General features: G+C 39.7%; 1 protein-coding gene across 2 annotated transcripts in view; it reads right to left on the bottom strand.

The window, feature by feature from the left end:
• Positions 1-26,729, bottom strand: part of C4_1H6orf52 (chromosome 4_1 C6orf52 homolog) — a 287,362-nt gene that overhangs the window by 165,790 nt on the left and 94,843 nt on the right. For both annotated transcript variants that reach the window (XM_078688091.1, XM_078688090.1), the window contains exons 4-5: positions 18,098-18,150; positions 1,868-1,999 (exon numbers count right to left, since the gene is read on the bottom strand). In XM_078688091.1, the coding sequence (XP_078544217.1) occupies positions 1,868-1,999; positions 18,098-18,150 (185 nt within the window). The remainder of the gene's footprint in view (positions 1-1,867; positions 2,000-18,097; positions 18,151-26,729) is intronic.

The following is a 26,729-nucleotide window of genomic DNA, read 5'->3' on the forward strand; positions in this document are numbered from 1 at the left end:
GAGTAGCAGGCTTGATGTTGCAGATTTACTGTTGGGTCTTCTGAATTACTTCACTGAAGAAGTGGGTGATGGCATTGCACTTGTATGTGGAGAGTGTGTTTAGAGTCTTTTGGTGGCTTGATTGATGGTCTTTGGGTAGTGCTTTGTTTGATGTGATGAGCGGTCTGTATTTTGCACAGAGGGACTGCATTATGATGATGTTATCGTGAGTTTTGCGTTTCCTCAGTTTTCTTTTCTTCTGCGGATGAAGCATTTATTATCAGCAAGCATTTAAAAGACCAAGGTGCTTAAGGTTTTGGCTTGCGCTTGAATGCTTTAGTTGGAGCACTGATGCGTACGTAGTGTTCCAAAAATGGGTTGAAATAAATTAGAAGGGTGCTGGCATCAGACGTGGAGATGGCTGGGCGACAGAGGAATTCCATCATAATGTTGTCACTGAAGAAATATTTGAAGGAAATTAAGAATTGATCTTCTCTTCCAGGTAGACCTTGGTTTGCTGGTGAGACGGAGGGCTGGTAGACGGGGACGGCAAGGTGTTCGGTCCAGTCCAGTGGTCTGCATTAGATTATTGGTGATGTTGAGAAAACAAGGTTGTGGATTTTTTTTTTTTACACAGAGTTTCACATAGCGCAAACTTGACCCGAAGGTATCGGGTATCAGAGCCCTTCACATAGCATCAGTTGCGTTACATGAAGACACATTCATTTTTGTTAGGCACAGGGAGATTAATTGATTTGCCCAGAATCACAGGATGTTCAGCGTCGTTACCGAGACTCGAACCCAGTACCCCAGATTCGAGGTTGACCGCCCTAGCCGTTAGGCCAACTCCTCTTTGGCCTTTGGAGTGTGTTGGTTGGGTGAAGTGCGGTACCATATTGTGTCATTTTGTTTTCAGCTTATCTGGGAGGTTGAATATTCCCAAGAGGGTGCTGGAAAATAGAAATTGCAAAACACACAAGATGATGGACGGAATGTTGCACAATGGCAAAACATTCACCCCCAGTCACAGATCTGGGTTTAATCCATCGTTATTTTGCCCACCAATCCATCCCAATTCAGACATGGCCATTGCAAATCAGCCTTGACCCAGTGCCTCATGGGAACAGTCCAGCCCGAACTGGAAAATAGAAATTGGCATACATTTCTGCAAGTGAAGATTTGACAGTGAAGTCAATGATCTCTTTGTAAGAAAGTATTTTGTCCCCATCGATACAACCCCAATTCTAAACCTTGATTTTATAAGGATTCCCCCTCCACTTCCACCCTGGTAACAGCTTTTCCGGGGAGGAGTAAATATCTGCAACGGTTGTGACAAACAGCAAACATGGGTTTGTGGCTATTCACCAGCTTTCAACAATAGACTAACACTGGGACACTTCGAAACTCACCACAAAGAACATATCTGCTTAAAGAAAAATTCTACAACATTAGCAGAATTTCCTGGACTGTAACTCGAGGTCAAAATCACATTATTGCTGATCGAATTAAGTGCACATATAGGATTCCGAATCTTGAATTACTATACTTTTCAAACTATTAGGTAAAAAGTGTTAGTCCGCAATCATAAAACGAAGGAAAAACAAGTAATGTGATGAGCAAATTAGGCCAGAAAAAGGAGCCAAGCATAGGAATAGGGTATGGACAACATTTCACGTGTAAAGACAGAGCGGTAACAGCACATATTTGACACAATAAGATTCTGCATTAAATAGCTTTTAGTACTACATTAACTTGTACCGGAGAATTCAATCACTGAATAATAAACCTGAGTAACAAAAGTTAATCTGAAAACAAATGCATCAATATGTTGAAAAACAGAGCAAAAGCACATACATGTCTAAGGTCAATCTTGCCTAGTAATAATTACCTGGAGTTCCCTAGAGTGTCTGTGACAACTTTGCCACCTCTGCAAGAAGGGTATTTGCTTAAAAAGAAGTAATACAGCTGGAAGTCATCCACTTCAGGACTCAGGTCACCTACGAATATTGAATAATCTGGTCTAAAAGGTTGCAGAGACAGAATTAGACTTAAGCTTAAAAGAATCATGTTCATAAAAGTAAAACATTATCTTCACACAACTAAGTACAGCAGTGATGAACAGCTTAGAGGCCAATTTACTTAACATGTTATTAGCTTCATATTGATACCATACTTCATATTTCCTTTAGGATACAACAAAGCCATATTTACAAAGCAATGGTTAAATATTATCTTAATATTTAGCATTCCTCCAAGGTTCACCCCACTAAACAAATATATTGGCCGCATTTTAACAGGACCCTGCTTTTGCTTCTAGTCAATTACCATAAGATTAACAAGAAACCTATGGATTTTAAGCACCAATGATGTTGGAGGTAAGGTATGTTGGCTTAATAATGGCTTTTGTGGCTATTCTGAATGAGATTACTAGGGACAGAAATGTAGCACACATGGGACAAGGGTATCATATACTGGGTGCTTTGAATTATATCAATGCAGGGAAACCTTTCTGGGATCTTTTGATACAGAGATTTATTAGCTAATAACAGCAACTGATTGCTTAAAAAAGGAATTGTCCTTGGATTGTTGTTGTGGCAGCCAGCATGTACTTTTTAAGTATCAGTTAGGTCAAGAGTTTTCAAAAAGTTACTTTCTGGTGAGAAGAGTTGGCCTCTGCCAAAGAGAAGCCTAATATGACCTGCTGTTGTGTGCTCGAGACAATAAGTCTATGCTATATTTAGCAGATAATCTAGACTTCTCTGGACTCTTAACGGATTTAGTTCCACCATGATGTTCTTAGTTTTGAGGAATACTCATTTTAGGTGCAGGCAATCTTTTGTTCCCCCTACACAGCATTCGTTGAACTGAGAGATAAGCAACAGGCTCCAGAGCGGTTGAGAAGAACAATATATTTAATTACCTTGATCAAAAGAGGTGAATAATTGGATTATAAAGGTAGCGAGAATCCTAGAATAATCTTTAGCCAAAGAGGCAGGGACCTCGTACAGGGCGTGTTAACAGTGTCAAGTTATTAAAAAGACTATAGGCACAGTACAAAAAATGGGCAGAAAGATGAAGCAGCGTGAGGATATTTTTGCAGTTGGTGGAGTGTTGGGAATAAGATTGGCTTGTAGCTGTTTGAACTAAGTGCTAATTTTGTTCTAGATTAACTACATCTTGTAGAAAATAATGCTTAATTGGTGTACTGGTTCCATGCCCAGGGGGGTGGAATTCAATAAAATATCTATTTGTCCATGGGGCAGGTTGCTTCATAAATCTACTTGTCCTGTAACAAAATCCACTAGTCCCTTTGGTGCCAAGAAGTGCGGCGGCAAATTATGGCAGCAATCTCATTATACAAGAGCTCTGATAATGCCAGGGTTCACACCATAGTAGTATTTGAATACTTGCAACTCCCCTTATGTTGCCACATTTCCGCAAATGTGCATACTGGGGCTGAAGGTAGTGGTAAGCAATAGTTACAGGGTTAGAATGCCCTTTTGAGTCTGTGTAAACGGAACTTGCATGTTTTAAGGGTTTTCAACAACTCTTCTCTAATCTTTTCCCATTCTTAGAAATGTTGGAAATGTACTACCGACAATGGAAGACCTTCTTCCAGAGTTGGGAAAAAAGTGTTAAGTTGGAAAGTGAGCTCAGATTTTCGCATAAGCAAATCTACATATACATATTTGCTCGTGCTAAAATACAGTTCACAAATATTTTCTAGAAGTACTATTTCTTGTCCTACTTCTGTAAATTCTTGGGAATTCATGAAAGCCATATAGATGAACTTAATGCAAAGACATTTACCATGGGTGCATTTTTGAGACTTTCTTTAATAATTGGGACCCTAATTCGGTCTGGCGTTGACCATGACCTTTTGCGTTTACTAAAATTCTGTCTCTCTCTCTCTCTCTCTTTGCATCGGCTGGCTTCACTGTGAGTGATGGCATTCTGCTCTTTCACAAGGAGCATATTGGTACACAAAGTAGTTTTGTTCAGTGCCAGTAACTACAGTGGCAGTGAGTGCTTTTTGAGACCAAAAATATTTTTTGTTGAACAAGGCGGCGGCAGGCTGACACCTGTCGCAGGGGCTCAGGGAGGCGGCACAAGCGTATGCTGCAGCGGACGGCATGAGAGAGTGAAAATTGATGTTTAAAACCTACTTGGTGAGAGAATGATGTTTTCGTTTCCTCTCTATCTCTGACAAAGCGATTAACCGGCCTCCTCTCCTTTTGGTTCTCTGAGGCTCGGGGGATTGCAGTGACGTTCTGCGGCGCTAGGACCTAGGGGAAGCGGATGGGCTACGACGTGGAGGTTGAGGCCGGGCAAACACTCCACGAAGCAGGCTTCACATCAGCGTGGCGGCCTGAAGAGCGTCGGAAGAACCTCTGGGGCCGAGCTCGGGCTGCTCTGGTTTTTTTCCAGTTTCGGGGGCCTGTCTGCAAAGATTATTCCCTCCTGCACCACAATTTTCTACAAATCACCCCGGTAAGGAGTTTCCAAGCGGGGAAGGAGCCGCAGCGTGACTGCATGGATCTGGAGTCTTTCGGGGTCCATCTAGTTAACCCCTTGAGTGAGGGGGGGGTTGTTGTACAGCGCCAGGGGCGGGCAGAAAAATCTAGTTCACAGGCGACTCTCTTTTCAAGTTGTAATAGTAAAAATTCTATAGGGGTCAGAGAGAGTTGTCAATTTTGCCCCTGAAGAAATACAGAAATAGATTCCAACTAAGGTCCCAACAAGAGCTGAGGTCAAAGGGTGTGCTGGACTCCGTGGCAAGGGAGGGTCCTATACCATTAACGCCCCATAAAGGGAAGAAAAAACCGGGAGGCATTAAAAAGGTAAAGGGCCCGAAGATTGTCCAACAACCTCAAAAAAATACTCCATCACTTAAGACCTTTTTTTAAATTATGGAGCAGGTTGTAGGTTCCGGGGCGACAACAGGTGCAGCTATGCTGGCCCAGGAGAACAGTGGCCCCCAGTTGGCGCTTGAAAACCGTTATGCACAGTTAGAGAGCATGTCGGATTCAGGGAATGCGGAGAGCCTGAATGAAAGCCCTACTGCCGATTCATTTGCGGGTCCATTAGTGGTCAGTCACACTAATCACCTCCCCCCTCCACAAGCTTCACAAGTTCCCCAGGCTTCAATAATGTCTTTGGACCCTCTGCTCTTACAAGTTGAAGTGGACCGTAGTGTTCAATGTCAACCACAAGCTCTAGTCCAGGCCCAGCTGCAGGTACAGGTCCGGGAGAACTTGCCACGGTCAGACTGTTCGGATGGAGATAGGCTGGGTTCCTTTTTGCATTCATTAAGGGGGGACCTTATGACTAAGTTTGAAATCTCTGAGAATAACCAAAAAAGCATCCATGACAGGTTTGATCTCCTAGAGTCTAGACTGGACGATATTTGTGCACGGACAGGATCACTTGAGCTTAAAGTCACCACACTGTCAGAATCTGTTCAAGGGAACTCCAAAGATATTGAGTCCCTAAAGGCCCAGACTCGATCTCTTACAATGGATATGGAAAGACTAGAGATGCAAGCCCGCAGGAATAATCTCAGAATTTTGAAGATGCCCGAAGGGGAAGAGATGGAGGATATCAAGGGATTTGTGTGCAAGTTATTAAGGGATGGAGTCTTACACTTTTCTCCAACCCTTTGTGAGAAATCTTCCCTCCTTCATCAAAGACAGTAGGGAACTCTTGTGTAAGTTGGAGGATTTACAATAGGAATCTGAGGCCTTCACTTTCGTAACAATGGATGTGGAGAGTCTCTATACATGCATAGAGATGGAGCAAGGTTGTCCAGCTCCTGCCCATTTTCTAAACAAGAGAAATGTGTGTCATTTGGAACATACTCAAATGCTTCTGAAAATGGCCACATTAGTTTTGACTCAAAATGCATTTATGCACGGCCAGAAATGGTTCTTGCAATTACAGGGCACGGCGATGGGTTCTAGGCTAGCTCCATCGTACGCTAACCTTTTCATGGGTCTGTACGAGTTGGCGCATGCCTGGGGCCCAGGCGCAGGACTTTGGCTTGAAAATATACTATTCTACGTCAGATATATTGACGATATTCTGTTAATATGGAAGGGGAGTGATGAGGCCCTGAACCAATATTTCAGATATCTTAAAAACAACAACTTAAATGTGAAAACGACTATGAATAGCTCCAAGACAGAAATTGTATATTTGGACCTCAAACTATATGCCCAGGATAACAAAGTACAATGCGATATGTACAAAAAAAACACAGCCTGTAACAGTGTGTTGCATGCTGATAGTTGCCATTCAGATGCGACCATCAGAGCAATACCTTATGGAGAGATGGTTCGCGCACGCAGAAATTGTAGTTAGGATGAGAATTTTGATAAATCTATCAAAGAAATTCAAACCAATTTCAAAATGAGGGGTTACTCGGACATATGTCTCAAAAAAGCGGAGAGCAGAGTTAAAAAACTAAGCAGAGCCGAAACACTAGTTACTAAAAAACTCAAAGAAGGCTGAGAAATATACGGATCAGGTCTCTTTCATCACTGAATATGGTACGTACAGTGGAAATATTTTTAACATACTACGTCGTCATTGGGATCTATTGCAATGCAATCCAGAATTGTCAAATATAGTGTCAAATAAACCAAGGGTCACCTACCGCAAAGGTAAAACTATACGAAACATGTTATGTCCAAGTTACATCAAGGAACGAAAAATAGATACACAAACGTGGTTGCCTGTTAAGCCATTGGGCTTTCATGTATGTGGAAACTGTAATGTCTGCGAACTTGGAAGAAATCGATGTACTGTGTTTCAGTATAATAGATCCAAAGAATATCGAATTTTGTCCTTCATAAATTGTAATACTACTTTTACAATTTATGTACTGCAATGTGCGTGTGATAAAATGTATGTTGGTAGTAGTGTTAGGTGTCTGAAAATTCGAATACAGGAGCACATAAGAGACATCAAAGAAATGGACCACCGATCTCCTGTTGCACAACACATAACCATGACACATCCTACTCAATAGAAAATCACGTTTCAGGCAATAGAACATGTAAATGTAAGCGTCAAAGGGGGAGATAGGACTACACTATTAAGACAAACAGAGGCGAAATGGATTTGTCGTCTAATAGCAGTGTCCTTAGGACTAAACTGTAATCATGAATTCCATCATTTTTTCTAGCTGTTCAGCACTCTCTTATATATATATGTCTAGTCATAGTATTACTTTTAGGCAATTCTATTTACATTTAGTGATTTGTTCCAATATATTTCATTGTTGCATACAATAGTGCGATATTGAGGGTGATGTTCTCATCATTGGTAGATAGCTTAAAAGAAGGGCCCATACAATTATGCTACCAACATAATTGAGCACGATTGGGCCATTTTGCACATGGTACTATATGTGAAAGATGTAGCGAATGGTCTTTAAGGGCATACTTTTTGGGGTCTATTATATAAAAATGTTTTGTCTCCTGATTTTTACACAAAACATAATAAGTCGCAAAATGTACTCCCATCCCGGCTGGAATGTTCTAATTACATTTTTCTTCCTAAATATAGCGAGTTGGAGAGGGTCTCGAATCGCGATCTATTCTAACATAGCCTGTAGCTGACGTTGTGCTATCAGTATAGCCACGCTACATCTGCGGAGTTGGAGTGATTGTATTGATGATATGTTGGGACCAAGTTCCGCTGGAACATTATCTTGTGCGCTGACAGTATTTTTAACTACATTTCCCAAAAATGCAGTGCCTGACGTGATGTCATCTAAGGGCGCTGTAACGGACACGCACATGTGTTTCGAATTAGTAGGGCTATTTAAACAGTGGACTGGAGCCGCTAACCTGTCGATTAATATACAGACCGGGACGCTTTGGGAATCATCTCCACACAGATGAGTGAGTACTGGCAGGCTATTCTACACTCGCTGTATTGACTATTTTTCGTGTAATCGTAGTGATGGGTGTTTATGAGTATTAGACATACTAGATCTCGGATAGCCTTGCCCTATACATTTTTATTTCTATGTATACTCGCCAGTTCAGTGCCAATACCCAACGCAACCGTAGAGGCATTAAATTCCAAAGCCAGTCTGTTAACTCATACTCGCTAGTGTCGGCAATTGAAACACACGAAAGAGTTCCTCTCTTTTGTTTTTAAAGATATGGAGTTTGACTCACACGCATTTTGTTCGCGTCTTTGTGAGACATGACTTGTGCGCTGTATCTTTATGGGGACAGACAGGATCACGGATTCCGCTGCTTTAACGCAGTCCCCATATTACATGGCTCGAGATAGGTGGGCATTGAGTTTTATTCAGACGCAGCGCAATCACACCACTAAGGGAATAAAATGTGTTGGTCTGTGGATATGGGCAGAGATAACGATCAATCTGTGACCAAGTTTATGTATAGTACCATGCTCATCTAATAGACATGATAGCCATGGACTTGTTCATAGGAAGTAAGAGACTTATCGCTTGATCATTATATATGTATGAGGAACTTACGAGGATGACACTGCTATTTGGATGTCTCAATATGTCGATCCATTTATATATTGTGTAGTGACTTTTATTATTGATAGTTTTAAGGGTTGTATATAATGTTTAGGCCCCTTTTCTCTCCTTGTTTGATTCTCATATTAGAGGCAGAAATCAATACAGCCCATACCATGCTTGGGTTGTTTCCTGTTTTTCCCGTTTTTCTAAAAATGTACATACTTGGAGGCAGATATTTAGAAAGCCGTGATAATTACATGTATTTTGATTTCTATTTTGGGATATAACTTGTCTAGCTATATAAATCTAAACATCAACATCGTAAGAACTTATACATATTGGTCTGTTCTTTTCTTCTCTTCTCGCCTGTGCATACACTGCGTGCAGACGCTGGCCAGTACAAAATAATTGACTAAAGCTCCACGAAAGAACAGGAGGTACCTTCCCTGTGCTGTACTGAGTGGATAGAGGGTGACACGCCGAGTATATTATTTTGAGACTAAGTGAATAGACTGAATCTTATTGTATATATTATTGATAAGATTTCTCTGAGTAGGAACGCATTACAGATAGAGAACGAGGCTTTATTTAGCATTATTTAACTATACTAGGCAGGTCCTCTTAAGAATAATAGATGTGGAGAAGAAAAAATAGTTAAGGGAACCTAGCCAGATATAGCAATATGAATTTTGATGATGTCCATGACATGTATGGAATTGTGTGATAGAAAACAAATGTCAAGACTGTCCTCCTCTTCTTTTCAGGCGTAGGGGGTAGAAATGTTTATGTGATACCTGTTTTATTCGTTGAAAATGTTCAAACTCATGAATGAATATATCAATGTCACATATTCTGTGCTATGTAGAATAATACGCAATGGAGGCAGCAATGATATATGTAAAAATGCAAATGATTTGGAATATTGTTATTCGGTTTATTTGTTGCTTTTTATGATCCAGTAATTTTTGTTATTTCACCTTTAGATATGTGAATGTGGTAACAGAGACTTTATGGTGGCTGTCGCAATTCCTTCCAGAAAATTACCAATTGAGGTATGAGGGCTTAGATACTGTATTATGATACAAAGATAAAATGATATTTTTCACATATAGAGCAACTACTCTTACCTCGTGAATTATTGTTTAAGGATAGCTTATACATATATACTCTGTAGCTATAACAAACTAGAAATAAGAAAGAAGGTAGTTCTTCTTAGTATGTCTCCTCCCAACTGTTTATTGAGACTACCCTGTATCATCTTTAAGGCACCATTATAATAAATGTGGTCTAAACTGCCCCAGAACATTGATTAGAATAAGATATCCAAAAGATTTGAAAACGGTTATAAGAGTCTTACTGCGATTGGATTCTAAAGATATAATGACAATATGAAATGACTGGTGTTATATGCTTGTTTTTATTAGATGTTAATTGTATAGAGATGTATTTGTATTGTATTGTAATATGTATGTGTTTTTTTATACAATTACTTACAGCCCTGAAGAAGTCACAGATGTGACGAAACGCGTGGGGCAACAAGCAATTCTGTTATTTTAATTGAAACATTGAATAAAGAAAATTTGAAAATCTTCAATCAACTTCTTTTGAGATTCTTATTTGTGGGAAGTTTTCTTCTGAACCTCGACAATACTTGTGAATTATAGAACTTTGATAACTCAGTGTTTGTACACAAACCTTGGTGCGGGTCAATTTTTATGGTATAGTCTTAAAAGACCGGCCTGATATCGATCTGGACGCAGAGATACAAAGGGTGCACAGGGATCCCTTGAGGCTACATGCAGACAGGAAAACACCTAGGAAGATTCTTGTTAATTTTCTGACCTATAGTGTCAAGGAATTAATTTTAAGCAGGTGCTTATCTCGATCTACTCTCCAACATGGGGCCAATCCATATAAAATTTGATCGGATATCGGGGGGAGAACGGCGCAGAGGCAGTGGGAACTGGGCTCTAGAATGCCTGAACTAAGATCACTTGGGGCACAAGTCAAAATGAAGTTCCCTGCTTTATTGAAGATAATGTGGAGGAATAAAATATATAACTGCAGTCAACCAGAAGATGTTGACGACCTCCTATCTCAGATGAGACAGCAATAAAGTGAGGTTGATAAATTCCACTTTGGTTTATAAGGAAAAAGGGTGAAGGAGGATATCAAATATGGGAAAGAATCTTGTATCAACGGTGGGGGGAAGAAATTAAGGAAAGAAGGAGGGAAAAGATATTACACGAAGAGGTGTAGGGATTTAAAATAAGGGGTAAAAAATATAGAAAAAACACTTACATAAACCAACTAATACTAAACACAGTAGGGAAAGGTATAGAATCATGTCGCCTTTCTTGTTATTGGATGATAATTTAGCCGTTGTGCCGCCTCTGTGGGGCTCCTAAAAGGCGGCATTAACGCCAGGTATGAATGGAGGGTTCCTCAGGGGAGGGTTTGGGAGGGGTCACAGAGGGGGGGGGGGGAATGGAAAAATTGTCCTCATACGAAACAAAATTACCATTCTTTTTTAAAGCTCTAGATGTATGGCAGCTACGGGTTGGGTCATGAGTAGGTCAATTGGTATAAAATTCCTCTCCTGGAATGTGAATGGCCTAGGGGGAGGAAGGAAACAATCCAGGGTTTGCGAATATTTAAAAAATACTGATGCCCACGTCTATTTATTGCAGGAAACCCATTAAGAGGCCAAAGCATGTGAACAAGTATTTGGTAAAATGGGGTGGGTTCAGGAAGTACTATGTTCAAGGCAGAAAGGATCCACAAGAGGTGTAACAATTGTGGTCAGGGCAAATAAGGGGATTAAGGTCCAGAGATGGGACACAGATCAGTCTGGCAGATGGCTCGTGGCAACCCTTTCTATATGCCGCTCATTTTTTACTTGCGCTGTCTACTATGGTCCGAATAAGGACAATCCCGGTCCTCTTTTGAAACTTGGCGCTAGTCTATTACAGACCTTGGCCCCCGTTATACTTGGGGGAGATTTTAATTTGGTTTTTGATAATCAGTTGGACCGGACCTCCAGGGTGATACTGTGTTCCAACCAAAACAGTTTCGACACTTAGGAATATTATGAAAGATTTTAACCTACTGGACTCGTGGAGAGCTAAATATGGCGCTATAAGAGAATATTCTTTCTATAGCAAAAAGTACAAGCAATATTCCAGATTATTTTCTGGCTGATCAGGTATTGCTTGCAGACACAGTATCGGTTTGCCATTTTCCAGTGGGGACTTATGACCACTCAGTGGTTGAACTAGTATTTAATCTGGGGTCCAGCATTACGGAGATTAGATGGACACTGGACAGAAAACTCTTTCTTGATGAAAGAATGAAGGTAGAGGTAAAAGAGAAAATAACTGAATTTTTTAGTTTTAATATAGGTTCCTCTACTGAACAAATAGTTTGGGAGTCCTTTAAGGCCTACCGCCGGGGGTTATTGAGTTCACTGATGATTCATAGGAGGAAAACTATTAAGAAAAAAGAAATAGAGGATCTTAAAGCTATAAAAGGAAAAAGATCTAGAATTACAGTTGGCTGCTCTGACGGCTAGGGAGAGTATCCCGAAGTTGGAGAGAGAGCTGCTAGATTTACAAGCAGCGTTTAAAGCCATGAGTGATAAGATCATCAAGGAGAGGTGGGAGGTCAGTAGATTAAAGAACTTTGAGTATGGTGTAAAATGTGGGGCCCTCCTGGCATGGAAATCTAGGACGGAGAGGATTAGGAATAATATGAAGATGTTAATCCAAAGGGAGTCTGGCCTACTGATATCAGAGGATGAGTCGATCAGGGAGGAGGCTAGGGGGTTTATGCAGGGTTTATATCAAGAAGAGAGTAGCCTTGGAGTAGAGGAGGTCAGTGCTTGGTTGAACCAGAGAGATTTACTCCAGTTGTCTGAATCAAATAAGATCTATTTAGCTAGCGAAATTACGGAGGGGGAAATAAGAGAACAACTTAAGAAAATGAGTCGAGGTAAAGTCGCCGGCCCAGACGGTTTGCCGGTTGAGATATACTCTGACATCTTAGAGACCGTTGTTCCGGTGCTTAGGACACTTTTTAATAGTATCTTTATACAAGGTGACAGTATCACTCTTCCTGGTCAGAAGCCACCATAACTTTGATAGCTAAGCATAATAAAGACCCACAAAAAATTGAGTCTTATAGACCAATTTCTCTGTTAAACTCAGATCTGAAGATCTTTTCTGGCATACTGGCTACTAGATTAGCCAGAATTATAAAAACAATCATACACCCAGATCAGAGAAGGTTTATACCTGGGAGGCAGCTTAATGAGGTAACGTTCCAGGTAATAGGGGCAATAGATTTTGCAGAGGAGAGGGGGTTGCCACTCGCCATCATAGCAATCGACGCGGCCACAGTGTTCGATCAGGTTAACTGGGCGTATCTCTGGGCTGCCATGACGAGGTTCGGGTTCCCATCGATCTTTATTGAAGGAGTTAAATCCTTATATCGGAACCCTCGAGCAAAAGCTCTGGTTATTGGTGGCTTATCAGAATGGTTTAATATCTCCCGAGGTTCTAGGCAGGGATGTCCCCTGTCCCCCCTATTGTTTGATGTTTATATTGAGCCTTTTGTTTGTATACTTAGAGCCGACAGCATTATTTCACCTTTTAAAATTGCAGATCTAGAGCTTAAAACCGCCCTGTACGCGGATGACCTTCTCTTGTATACTTCAAATCATGTTGAGGCAATTCCTCGGCTATTTGAACTGGCCGAGGAATTTGGAAGGGTATCCGGCTACATAATCAATAAGGAGAAAACAGATATGATGGGTTGGAACAACTTAACTGTTATTCAGGGAGCTAGACAAACAATTAGGTATTTGGGAATACATTTAACCCAAAAATTGATTGGCATCCCTAAAGTCAGCTGGCAGATAGTAGTGAAGGAAGTGTGCAAGCTATTGTTAAGATGGGGAAGTTTGCCACTGAATTTATATGGGAGAGTCAATCTCGTGAAAATGACTATCCTCCCCAAAATAACCTTCCTTTTTAACACTATCCCGCTACCATTTATTCCTAAGGATATCGCTAGCCTTCAAGGGAAGATCGGTTCCTTCATGTTTATCTTTACATTACATTACATATGGGCCGAAAAATCACCCAGGATTGCCTGGAAGAAACTAAGGAGAGGGTTGAAGATAGGTGGTTTGGCCCTACCCGATTTATTTTTATATTGCCATGCCTTTCACTTTAAGAATTTTAGAATATTGGCCAATAAATTAGATTCTTCTTCACAGGGCCGCCTCTTTCAGGCAATGTTGTACGATCAGCCACAGGGTCTGGAATTTTTTCTCTTCAAATTCGGGGACCAAACATTTTACAAAAAGTCCGCCTTAAGATCCTGCAGGCCGCACTCAAGAATTGGGGTTATATCCGGAGAGTCTTGGGGATACCCTATTATAACGTACAGGATCCAATTTGGGATTCCCCCGGTACCCCGGAATGTCTTTTAGATCAACTGGCACAGTCGCTTAAAGCGGCGGGTTTCAAGAGATGGGGTGACCTCTGCGTTAATTCTTGTCTTATGAATTGGGAGTCGTAACGAGATTTAAGTTTTACCAGCTCTCCGCATGGTGGTCAAGACAATCAGTGGGGACTGGAGTGGATACTGTGATCCTACACTATCTGTAGGGGCGGAGTTTGGAAACGGGAGGTTTCCTTCTGGTACAGGACGCTTGTTGGAGTAAAGGATACCTTGGACTCCGATCTGGCGAACCTCTGGGGTAATGTTTTATCTGGCAGTCCCGAGGAGGTACAGAGAATATGGACGGATTCATTCTCTATGTCCCAGAGACTAATTAAACCAGCAAATCTGAGGAGAAATCACCTGTTCACAGCTTACAGGGTTTATTGGACACCAGCTAAACTATCCAAGGTAACATCGGATAACTACCATTGTCCCAGATGTAAACATTCGGCAGCGGATGATCAACATATGTTCATAGATTGCCCAGAGATCTCCAGATATTGGGTGGCTGTCTGTAGTTTTTTCAGAGGAGGTCTTATCAACTTCGATCATATGCTGTCCTAGATTGTTTTTTTTTGGTTTGCCACCAGGATACAATATGAACAACTTTGCTTCACAATTTCTGTTTTACGTGATAGTTATGGCCAGGAGAGAAATATGTAGAGAATGGAAGTCGGAGGCTCCACCCAGATTCGTGGATTGTTTAAAAAATATCATGATGGTCAGTCAGTCAGACATGGCTTGTGATGAAGCGAGTGCCGATAGGGTCTGGTCCGCACTGGTGGCCTGGTCGAAGAACTAACATATGTCCAATGATTATGCCAGAGGTTTGTGGTCCGGTCCTCCCTGGTACCTATGACGGTCCATCGAAGGGTACGGGAGTTGGACAGGTGAAACCTGTATGCCGTACACAGACAGCGGGGGCGGTAATCAAGCTTGTTTGTGTGGAAGGCACAGAGAGATCCCATCTAGAGCATATATCTTCTGGTGGCATGTATGAGGTATAAATAAATAAATAAATAAATAAATATATATATATATATATATATATATATATATATATATATATATATATATATATATATATTTGCCAATGTTTGTTCTAATGTTGAAGGCCCAGCAGCTCCCACACCAATAAGGTTTTACAAAAGCCATGTCAAAACAATTCACACATTGACAAAACTAAATAGCGGACTACCAATTTGAGACCTACTGGCAGTGCCCATGCTTGTTTATTTTTGTTTCCCATAATCTTATTGAAACTGGTTAGACCGATTTATTAATATTGTTGGGAAAAACTAGCATGTATCAACATGTTACTAAATGATGCTGCAAAGAAATGGTATCTGAAATTATACAGTTTAGCTAAATGATTTTTTCCGGCTTTCATTTTTGTATGAACATTTTATTTTATAGGAAAGAATCATCAATCTTGCTTTCAAGCTTCTGCAAATATTTGCATCAAACCAGAGAGCATTCTAGGAGCATTATACTTAGCCTCATAATGCTACACTTTGAAAACGTGTGTACACATTTTTATACTGGAACCACTGTCAGTAATACAGTCAGAGCTTACAAAATTTACTTAGAGCGCTCGCCTTAATAAAAGTGTTCAATTAATGAACCAAAATACAAGTTTGAACAACATTAACATATGGCCAAAAATATTACCTTAACTGCAGACAGTGCCCTTCCCTGATCCATAATGTGATACTGCAAACTGGCAGCCAAAGGGTTTGTACTGCAGGGGGTTGGGCCTACTTGTCACAAGGACAAAAGACACATAAAAACGTGTTACCCTTGACCCCAAACAATATGTCATGGGAGTAGGGCAATAGGTATTCCACATCCCTGCATGTCCATTGTGTATAGGGCGGAGGAAGTTCTAAAAGGTTAATAATGGTTTTCTTTCATCAAATGGGACTTCTTGATTTCAGAGGCAATTGAGTCTTTTTGTAATTAATAATTGATTTTGTGGATGTATGTTTAACACTAGTGCATTAAAAGTCAGACTGTAATATAGTTTTAGAATGACAATTGGTAGTAGCAGTTTTGGTAAAGAGCGTAAATGTCCAAGGTAGAAACATTTGGGCAGTCAGTGAGGATATAGTTGAGAAGTAGAATATTTGTCCCTTGGAAGGTAATGTGTTGTAGGACTATTATCTTTCTTGCACCAAGACCGGTCAGCAAACATTTATTCCATCAGAAAAGATCTCCACAGTGGTCAGTTAGGCATTGAGCACATAAGTATGCATATTTCTTAACAGTTAGTGGAGGAAGGAAGCAATATTTAGTAGTGCTTGTAAACACTAAATGCAAGGGGGTTTAGTTACTGAAATTTGTGTTTCTGATCAAGGTGGTGGAATGGAGTTCTGTATTCAGTCAGTCAAAGGAGACGTTCTTACAAATTGTACAAGATACAAGCATTGTCAACAACCGGTCACATGTAGAGAACTTGAGCAGTACATTCTTGTGTACACCAGAGTAACAAATACAATTGTAACGGAGTACATAATATTAGCAACATATTAGACATAAAATCAGGGTACAACGCATTGCCAAGACACTCTACACAGTCTGTACTACTCCCTCTGTAACAGATAAGGGGTTGAATTGATGGCTCCCTATATCTGTGCAATATTGTGCTTAGCCAGGGCCAGACAGATCTTGTAATAACAAGGCCACGTCTCCTCCCCTGTGATATTAAAGAGCTGCCATTTGGCCTCCATCGATCATTCATCCTTATGAAGTTGAAAAGGACACAGTAAAAAGATTAGGCACTGGGTAAACCTGACCTACTAAAAGCCTTTGGGAAGTATGGCATTTGATTATATATATGTATCTGGATGTGTGTATTTGTTTCTGTGTGGACGTATCGGTGGGTCACTACATAGTTTTCATATGGATTGTTTTATTGGATGATGGTGGCTCTCTGTTCTGTTTGTCACAGTATGCAAATATTGTCATGGCTATTTTGTCTACAGGTGCTTCACTGTTGAAGTGCTGAGCAAAGGATAAAATTAAAATTAAATACATTTAAAAAAATAGTTATCAAAATGCCCGGATGAATTGACTTCAATTGCAGCACTTGGGAGGTCTGAGTTTATGCAACACAACTTTGAATCTCTATGTGTTGTCTCTTTATACATAAATACCCTTTCTGTGTGGTTATGTAACTGTGTTTGTTGCTTTACTCCTACTGTAGAACAAATGATATTTGTTTTAACTGACTCTCTAAAATGTACTACTGTCTCATACTATACCTCATTCTCCGACTATGATCTTCAAAATATCTCCTGCCGGACTCTCCCTTCCTTTACCCCTCCTTGCCTCACCCAAAGCCCCCTTTTACGATTGTGATTTTCCAAAACAACTGTCTCTAAATTCTTCCCTCACGAATCCCACCTTTGACCAAACCTCATTTTACTACTATGATCTCCTAATCCCTTTCTAGAGAGACTTCCCTCCTCCATCTCTCCTTTACGCATCCCAAACCTCATCTTACTAGGATCTCCCAAATACATACTTTCTAGACTCTTCCCTTTTCTATCCCTCCATTATCCTACTCAATCCAACTAACAGACTTGCATGTACACCACTCAAATTAACTCATATTTCCATATACTTATACACCATTGCTCCTTTTTGGGTTCCGGAATAGCGTACTACTCGCCGAAAAACATTTTGAAGCCTAGGCAGGGGTAGCAAGCGCTACATAAATACAATTACAATTGTGACTGTAGGGTATTTTTTTTTCCAACCTACTTCATTCAGCATAGCCATGTCTTTAATTGCATTTGTTAAATGTGCGTTACATCTACTGCAACAATGTGATTTTTCATAAATAGGAATAGCCGATTTGTACTCGATAAACACATTCACATGCCAAGGTAGAGTATTCGTGATAATTGAACAAATGAGCGTATTTAACTCGAACAAAAATCACCATGAAAAAACACGGTGAGTGAACAGAGTCTGTGAAATGTATTGGTAATAATCGCACATGAATTAGTACTAATGGATTCCTGACATTAAACACAAGCAGTCAATAACATGCAAATAACCACTCAAAAGCGGTTGGCATCATCACATGGCACTTACGTTAGCTCATGCTTCTTATGATAGGTTGAGAAGTTTAGCTTAAACTTCTTCAGCTAGAAAAAGAAATAAATGGATAATTTTAAAAATGAACCACCCCTCTCAAACATAAATGGTACTAATAAACACCTCTTACCATTGGTATTCAAAGTAACAAATCACATGGGTGTGAATCAACAAAAACTAAGGCAAAGCATTTGGTAAGATATGTTCAAAATTTCACAAAAAAGTGGAACAGAAAAGAACATGGGTCCTTTCAATTTATTTTCCAGCATAATAATACTACAGATTATATTCAATTGTATTATTGCAGTTTATATTAAAAGAAGACAAATGGCAGATTGAGTATGAAAACAGCAGTGGATGCTAAAGTAATATTTAGTAGTTGTGGATCACTTCTAATACACCAACCCATAATAAATGGGGGAGGGCATAATAAAGATACAGATAAGCCAAAGTAGTAATAAAACTACAGGTCCATCCTAAAGCTTAAGTGGGCAAGCACTGTTAAGCAGCAGGGTGATCGAGCAAGTAATGTAATTTACTGTTTTTGTAACTGTAATTTGCCATTACCCTTAACATTATTCTAGTGCTTATGTGGATGACAAAGCCAAAATCATTTGTGTGAACTAAGTTGTTCTCTAAATACCCCTTCCAAAAGCAACAATGTAGTTTTGCAAAGAATTGTGGGGGCTTTGAGCCTGTACAAAAAACATACTTTTTAACACAAGGACAGACCAAGCAAAGGCATTCTAATTTCAAATACATTTACCAATCCTGAATTCTTACTTCCTGCTGCCCTCTTGAATTATAAAAATACATTTATCTCTCATTCCATACATTATTTTCGATCCCTCATTTAGTCATTTAATTGTTGTTATTCTCTCTGCTACAGTCCATAGAAGTAGACTGAAACAAAGATGTAGCAAAACAGACAAATGGTGTACATAAATGTAACTACAAGAGAAATCTTGAGAGTAGAACTGTTTACGCTTTCAAAGTTTACGCCATGCAAGGGTGCATCATACATATATGAACATAACAGACATCTTCTCTAATAGAAAATAGGCTTCCCAGTGGCATTCCACTTGGAGAGATAAAGTAGCGGTCTCAGTAAAGCACACTTGCCAATAATAAAATGAAAGAGGTATAATCTCCCAGACTACAAATAAAACCAATCAATGACAATTTTTTAAAATGAAACTAAATGACTTATAAGCTCAGTGAAATAATACAGTTTATAAAATATTGCCTCAAGTCTGTAACCATTTAAAAACACATACATTCCATCTGGAGTCTCTCAATATTTAATAACGTATATATTCTGTCTACTCTAATTGAAGTATTACTGTAACGCCCAGTCGATCAGGCGAATAGGGGCAGTTCAGATTGGAACCAAGGGTTGATGTATCGAAGATGCAGAAGTATTACATTCTTGGGAATTGTGCCTGCCCAGAGGAAGCAAGGTTCTCTGCGACTTGCCACCAGGGTTAGCTGAATCTATGTGAATGGCTCATGGGCATATGCAATAGAGGACTAGGCAAAACACCGGATCCCTGACCAAACATTTCGGATGGAGCGGAGGAATGAGGGAAGCAGTCAACTACACCCTCGAGGGAGAGGCAGCAGAGAAACCGGGAGCCCAAAATCTCCAATATACTGCTCACATACCTGGAGGTCTAGGAAGTGGAGAGGACCCCTGGTTCCCACCGCCAAGAACCAGGAGACGGGGCGTGGCCAGTGGCAAATGCCGGGGGCAACACACTCATTTTGGTGGGGGTGGTGAGGCGGTACAAACACAGCATAGGGACACAAGATATTTCATGCATGCCACACGGGGAAAAGGTGCACTAGGGCATAATTTCTGAATGGTGGAAACACAAACTTTTGGTGTTTATAGCACCTATTGTATGTACAAAGCAGCCAGGTAATTTGGGGTTTCTTTTTGAGGATATTCTGCCGCTGGCTGGCAGAACAGAGACTCGGAGGAGTTCCTACTGGACAGTGAAGACTTTAAAAGCAAAGACATACCAAAAGCACCACCTACCACCATTATGAGACGAGCTGAGACTGTTGTTTTCTCTTGATTATCCCTGAGATAGCCATGCTGATGGTAAAAAAAACAGCACTTGAGCACACAGCCGTTGTTGTTCCTAATGCCACCTGGACTTAGCTTGTCCCTGTTGGTTTGGGGTGGGAACTACAACCGCCAGGCTCCCCGACAGGCGAGCTTATTGACAGGCACTGAAGCACCTTTAACCTGAAAAGGCATCCTGGACGAAGCCCGACCGAGGCTAGTCTGTGCCACCCCTCTTTCTGTGGACATTAGAGACACCTGAGGTCAGAGCCAAGCCTGGTAGGGTGAGTGGGCTCTATTTTAATGTTGAACATTCCTTGAAACACCATGTTCCTCTATATTAAAACTGCCTGACTTGGTTTAGGGGCTCCTTTCTTGGTCAGATTCCGGTCTGCATTTTAACTGTGAATCACGGTGAAACAAAAGTTCACTGGGGGTGGGGGGGGGGGGGGGGTTTGTGGGGGGGAGGCTCAAGTCTTGCAAACAAGCCTACTGGCACAGTCAACTTTAATTGATCGTATGCTCCAGAGAGCAATTGGAGTAGTTTCCACTAAGATTGAACTTACAGAGAGGAGACTATCCACCGGATGCATTAGTAGTTAGTAAGGTTGAGTCCATTGCTAGTGACATCATTGGGCGAAAACTGACCCTGAGGGTAGTTGCCTGTTTGGGCCTGTTCGACACTGGTCGGGACTAGGGCCAGAAATGCTGCCCTTTTTCTCATTTAACAATACCCAGCCCACGCCATCCACAACCACAAACAGAGCAACACACTCACACCAAATATACACCATGCACAACACTATGCACAGATTAATGTACCAGCATGCACCACCAACCCAACCAAACCACATCTACACACCCTACTATCCCAACTACCACACATATCCACCATCACCCACAAACAGTACACAACTCTATCCTATACCACTAACCAATACACTCATTACTAACACAACGCCAATCAACACCATAAATAACTACATCCCACTCAGACACACTCTCCCTGCTGTAATTACACCTAACAGTCCACCTTTTATCACTAACAAATATATAATGATCCTTCCATCAGTTGACATAAAAATATTTTTTTTTTTAATCCTTCACTCTTTTGTCCCTCCACTATCCTTTTCCTATCAAAATTAACAGACTAACATGTTCACTTCTCAAATTCCATATTCAACTATACTAATATACTGCCAAAATAACTGAATAACATATCTACTACTCAAATTACTTCATATTTATACTATACTAATTTTCAACACTAATCCTTAATGGGTTCCGGAGTGACGTGCTACTCGTCAAAAAAGCGCTTCAACACCCATCAGGGGTAACAAGTGCTATATGAATGCAAATCTTTCTTCCCCTTTTATCCATCCGCTATCCTACCCACTCCAAGTAACAGACTAATATCCACCACTGAAATTACCTCATATTTCACCATATTAATTCACCACTAATCCTTTATAGGCTCCCTGAATAGCATGCGTCAACAAGCGAGCGATAAATAAATAAATACAAACCTTTGTCCTACTCTATCCTTCTGCTATCATTCCAAATCCAAATAACTGACTAACCTATCCACCAATTAAAATGTACTTGCATGTTTCACTATACTAATTCAACACTAATCCTCTGTGGGTCCCGGAGTAGCGTGCTACCCGCCGAAAAAGCACTTCGACACCTCGTATGGGGTAGTAAGCGCTATATAAATGCAATTACAATACAATACAATACAATGTGTGTGATTATTAAATTTCCTACTGGTCTTATTCTTAGCATAATGTATAATTGAGACCCGTAGCTAGTAAACAGGAATCCCTCCAACTAAGTCTTCTTGCATCCCACATGGCGAGATTACCCCAGCAGTTATTAAAATAGTAGGTGGTGATTTTAATTGACAGTTGGAGACACTAGATATTTCTTGCTGAACTTGTCATTTCAGAAGAAGACAGACTTTCGGCTATCCCCAATCTTAATCTCCAACCTATTAAAAAATGGTCTGCCCTAGCAATTCAAATTAATGAGTTATCTTTGAATCAGGGCATTCAAGCATGCAATGGCAGGACAAACTCAAACAAGGCCGGGAATCCCACCTTTAATAGAGCACCTCGTACGCGCTTAATAGGCTACATCATGGTGGATATTAGATTATGACCCTGTGTTTTGGACCGGAGTGTTACCAGAAGACTAGACAGAGACCATAAGGCATTAGATCTTTCACTGGGCTTAACAACGAGTGAAGCCCCAGTCACAATTTCTCACCCCCTAGATAACAAATGCCAGCTATCAAATAACAAGCGAATAATTCAATGGCAGTCTGTGAGAGTCTTTCAGAGGACACTATGAGGCACATATACAGCTTAGTCACCAGGGGCCCCGACCTGGACTTAAATCATGATAATTCTTTATCTTCAATAGGGGATATTCTTCTTAACCTTTTTGAGGATCTCAAAAACGTTCTTATACAGAAGTGGGGAGAATTGGCCCAAAAAGCCTCGATAACTGCATTAAAAACTAAGGATAGAGGGGACAAGCAACAAAGTAGAGCGAGTTATAATAAAATATTAAAGCTCTCCAAAAAAGAATGGGACTGTGGTAAATGGGAGCGGTTATAAAGAAGGGGGACCCCCAAAATGATCTAGGCAGGAAGAAAGGGAAATAATGAACAGCCAAGAAAGAGGGAAAACCTTCTAGAAAAGTAGAAATAAGGCCCTAGGAGGGGGTCCTAGATTATATACATGGACATAGGAGCAACCAGGAGCAAAGTCAATACTTCAAATTCAAGAATACATATAGTATTATATTTTCTAAAATATTTCTTTATTCACATATAAACATGATAATTATCAGATTACTTCAAGATTCTTTTACTTAAAAACAACAAGAACATATATCTCATATAATCAAGTCCCACACCCACAAATCATACCCGTCAATCACACCGTCATACATTCCACAATAGGACACAACTTAAACAACACACGTATAGATGAACTCAATGGTACATAAGCACTACTCGATGATAAGATGACAAGTTGACAATCAATCATCAAAGGGGAAAGAGATAAAGATGGAACCAATATAGCTGCCCCAGTATCAAAAACGCCGACGTGCGATTCGGTGTAGGGCCCCAGCCGGGGCTACACCTTCATCAGGGCGTAGAAGTATAAATATTTGATGATGGTCACCTTGTCATCTTATCATCGTGTGGCGCTGTTAATTTCTGATTATATATATATATATACACACACACACAATATACATACATATATATATATATGTTATATATATATATATATATATATATATATTCCAACAAAGTTCCAAAATAGCAGCGCTCTCAGAAACACACGCCACGCCAGAAATCTCAATCTAAGGGTGTTTATTCACACCTACAACATGTTTAGGCTTGAGACAAGCCTTGCTCACGCCGAAACATGTTGTAGGTGTGAATAAACACCCTTTAATTGAGATTTCTGGCGTGGCGTGTGTTTCTGAGAGCGCTGCTATTTTGGAACTTTGTTGGAATTATCTTACCGGCGTGCTCGGTCGGAGTGCGCGCCACCTCCCACGGGGCCATTTTCAATCAAACGGAGCAACTTTGGAAAGGAATATATATATATATATATATATATATATATATATATATATATATATATATATATAGGACACATTGATAAAGGGCTTGCCCCGAAACGCGTCTGTGAGGAGCGCTTGCAATAAAGGAAGCTACTGAAACCTAACACCCCGCGAGTGCTGTGTCTTCTTTCCCGGCTGGGGGAGGAGGCGTGGAGCAGTATTGATACACGGCGTACCAACCGTGTTTGCGGCACCCACCCTTGTGCCCCGTAATTTTTGGTACAGAGGAGCGTTAATATATATATATATTCACTGAAATAAACATAGGTTGCAGGAGTTATATAGTTAGGAATTAGTTTTTAAAAAACCTTTGAAATTCACTCAAAAAACTAAGTTTTAGTGGTGTTATAGTTAGCTGGACATTTTACTCATACAAAACCAATGAAATTGCTCCTATATAGTTAGTTGTACTAACTATATTTCGCGCACCCGCAATCCACTGCTGATGATGTCACATATTAGATCATTCATGACAAGGTCAGTGACATCACTGATGACATCTCAAATGACATCACTGATGACATCATCCAGTGAATGTGGTTTGCTTCGTTATTTAAATATGCATTATATATATATATATATAGCAATTTACATTGAAGAATGAGTGGATATATATAAATAAATATTTGGATGGAGGATTTAGTAGCAGTGTAATTGACCGTTTACTTGACCAATTTATAATGTCTCACTAAATATAGTGGATAGTGACTAAACTGTGTGAGTATCTGTATCACTTTGTCAGTTGTTGTGTAAACTGATTCTACAGTGGGTTACTAGCTATGTGAAAGTCTATATTAGTTATTGATTAGTTAACTGAGTATTTGTATGGGAGTGTGAAAGTGTGTGTGGTTCGGTGGGGGGTGTGTGACTGTCCAAAGATGTGTGAATAGTTGATTCAGTAGATATATGAAGTTAAAACTACATGTTCTAACAGTTTGGGTGAGGGAATCTCTTTATGGGTGTGGTGATGAGCAAATATATTTCTCAAAGGTACAGGTCCAACAAACTAGAAAAATAAAAGGCAGTGTATGTGTCAGTTGTTGTATATAAATAAGTATACATAAGACAATGATTGTGTGAGTGACTGTATGGATAACTGTATACTTGTAATAATGATTTTATAATTCACCAAGTATGACTTACTATCTAAATGAATAGAAGAAGTGGTGTTTGTATAAGTGTTTTGCTAAGTAAATAAGTATGATCCATTGTTTGCATAAGTGAGTAGGATGACTTCATATGTGAATAGGATGCGTGCTGTTGTTTAATGTCGATATAGATGTATAAGTATTTTTGATAGTGTTCTATTGTTCATTGACAGCATGTATGAGTGAATCCATAGGTAAGTGATTAGATGTGTGTATACATCTATGAATAACTGAGTGGATTTTTAGATACTTGTATTGCTGCGACAATGGATTTAAATATGATACTCTGTATTTTACAAACAGTGATGAAAAATTGTAATAGTGTATGAAAAGGTGTATGGAATTGTCACGTGGATGATGTCATCAGTGATGTCATTTGAGACGTCATCAGTGATGTCACTGACCATGTCATGAATGATCTAATATGTGACATCATCAGCAGTGGATTGCGGGTGCGCGAAATATAGTTAGTACAACTAACTATATAGGAGCAATTTCATTGGTTTTGTATGAGTAAAATGTCCAGCTAACTATAACACCGCTAACACTTATAGTTTTTTGAGTGAATTTCTAAGGTTTTTTAAAAACTAATTCCTAACTATATAACTCCTGAAACCTATGGTTTTTTCAGTGAATTTCAAAGGTTTTTTTAAATGCTAATTCCTAACTATATAAGGCCTGAAACCTATGGTTTTTTCAGTGAATTTCAAAGGTTTTTTAAATGCTAATTCCTAACTATATAAGGCCTGAAACCTATGGTTTTTTCAGTGAATTTCAAAGGTTTTTTAAATGCTAATTCCTAACTATATAAGGCCTGAAACCTATGATTTTTTCAGTGTTTTAAAAAAAAAAATTGATTGGTTAACTGGCTTATTAAGTGTATCTTAGTGAATACATATATTAGCGAGTAATGTTTAAATATTTAAATATATGCATGAGTGATGTAATATGTGACGTCATCAGCAGTGCATTGCAGATGTGCAAGTTATAGTGAGTCCAACTAACTATAACGTGGGAATTTCAATGGTTTTATGCGAGTAAAATTTCCAGCTAACTATAACTGGTGTGAAACCTATGGTTTTTTCAGTGAATTTCAAAGGTTTTTTAAATGCTAATTTCAGTGAATATATATATATATATATATATATATAAAAAAATTCTATGGCAAAATGAAACCCCTCATTTTGTTCCTTTTCAAATTAAATGTATTAAGTGTTACCACTTTATTCCAATCAAGATGACTTCAGGTGTGCCATACTTTTGTCATAAGTAAGACTGTTAGCGTTCCAGTTGTTCTTTAGAACACTCTGGGACATTCTGTCACTGGGCTATAGTTGGGCTACATCTGGCTGATAATTGGGCTACATTTGGGCTCTTTTGTCTCTGGTGGCCATCTTGGGAGACTGCATATCAGAATTTTTTTAATGAAATATAAGAGGATTTGAGAAGTCACTCAAAATGTGCCCTCATTTTTCTTTCTTCAGCACTAATCATAATTTCTATGGCAAAATGAACCCCCTCATTTTGTTCCTTTGCAAATTACATGTTTTAAGTGTAAACACTTTATTCCAATCAAGATGACTTCAGGTGTGCCATACTTTTGTCATAAGTAAGACTGTTAGCGCTCTAGTTGTTCTTTAGAACACTCTGGGACATTCTGTCATTGGGCTATAGTTGGGCTACATCTGGCTGATATTTGGGCTCCATTTGTTTTTTTTGTCTCTGGTGGCCATCTTTGGGCTACATTGGGCTACATTTGGGCTCT

The sequence above is a fragment of the Lissotriton helveticus genome, chromosome 4_1, assembly GCF_964261635.1.
Source record: "Lissotriton helveticus chromosome 4_1, aLisHel1.1, whole genome shotgun sequence".
Classification (NCBI taxonomy): Eukaryota; Metazoa; Chordata; class Amphibia; order Caudata; family Salamandridae; genus Lissotriton; species Lissotriton helveticus.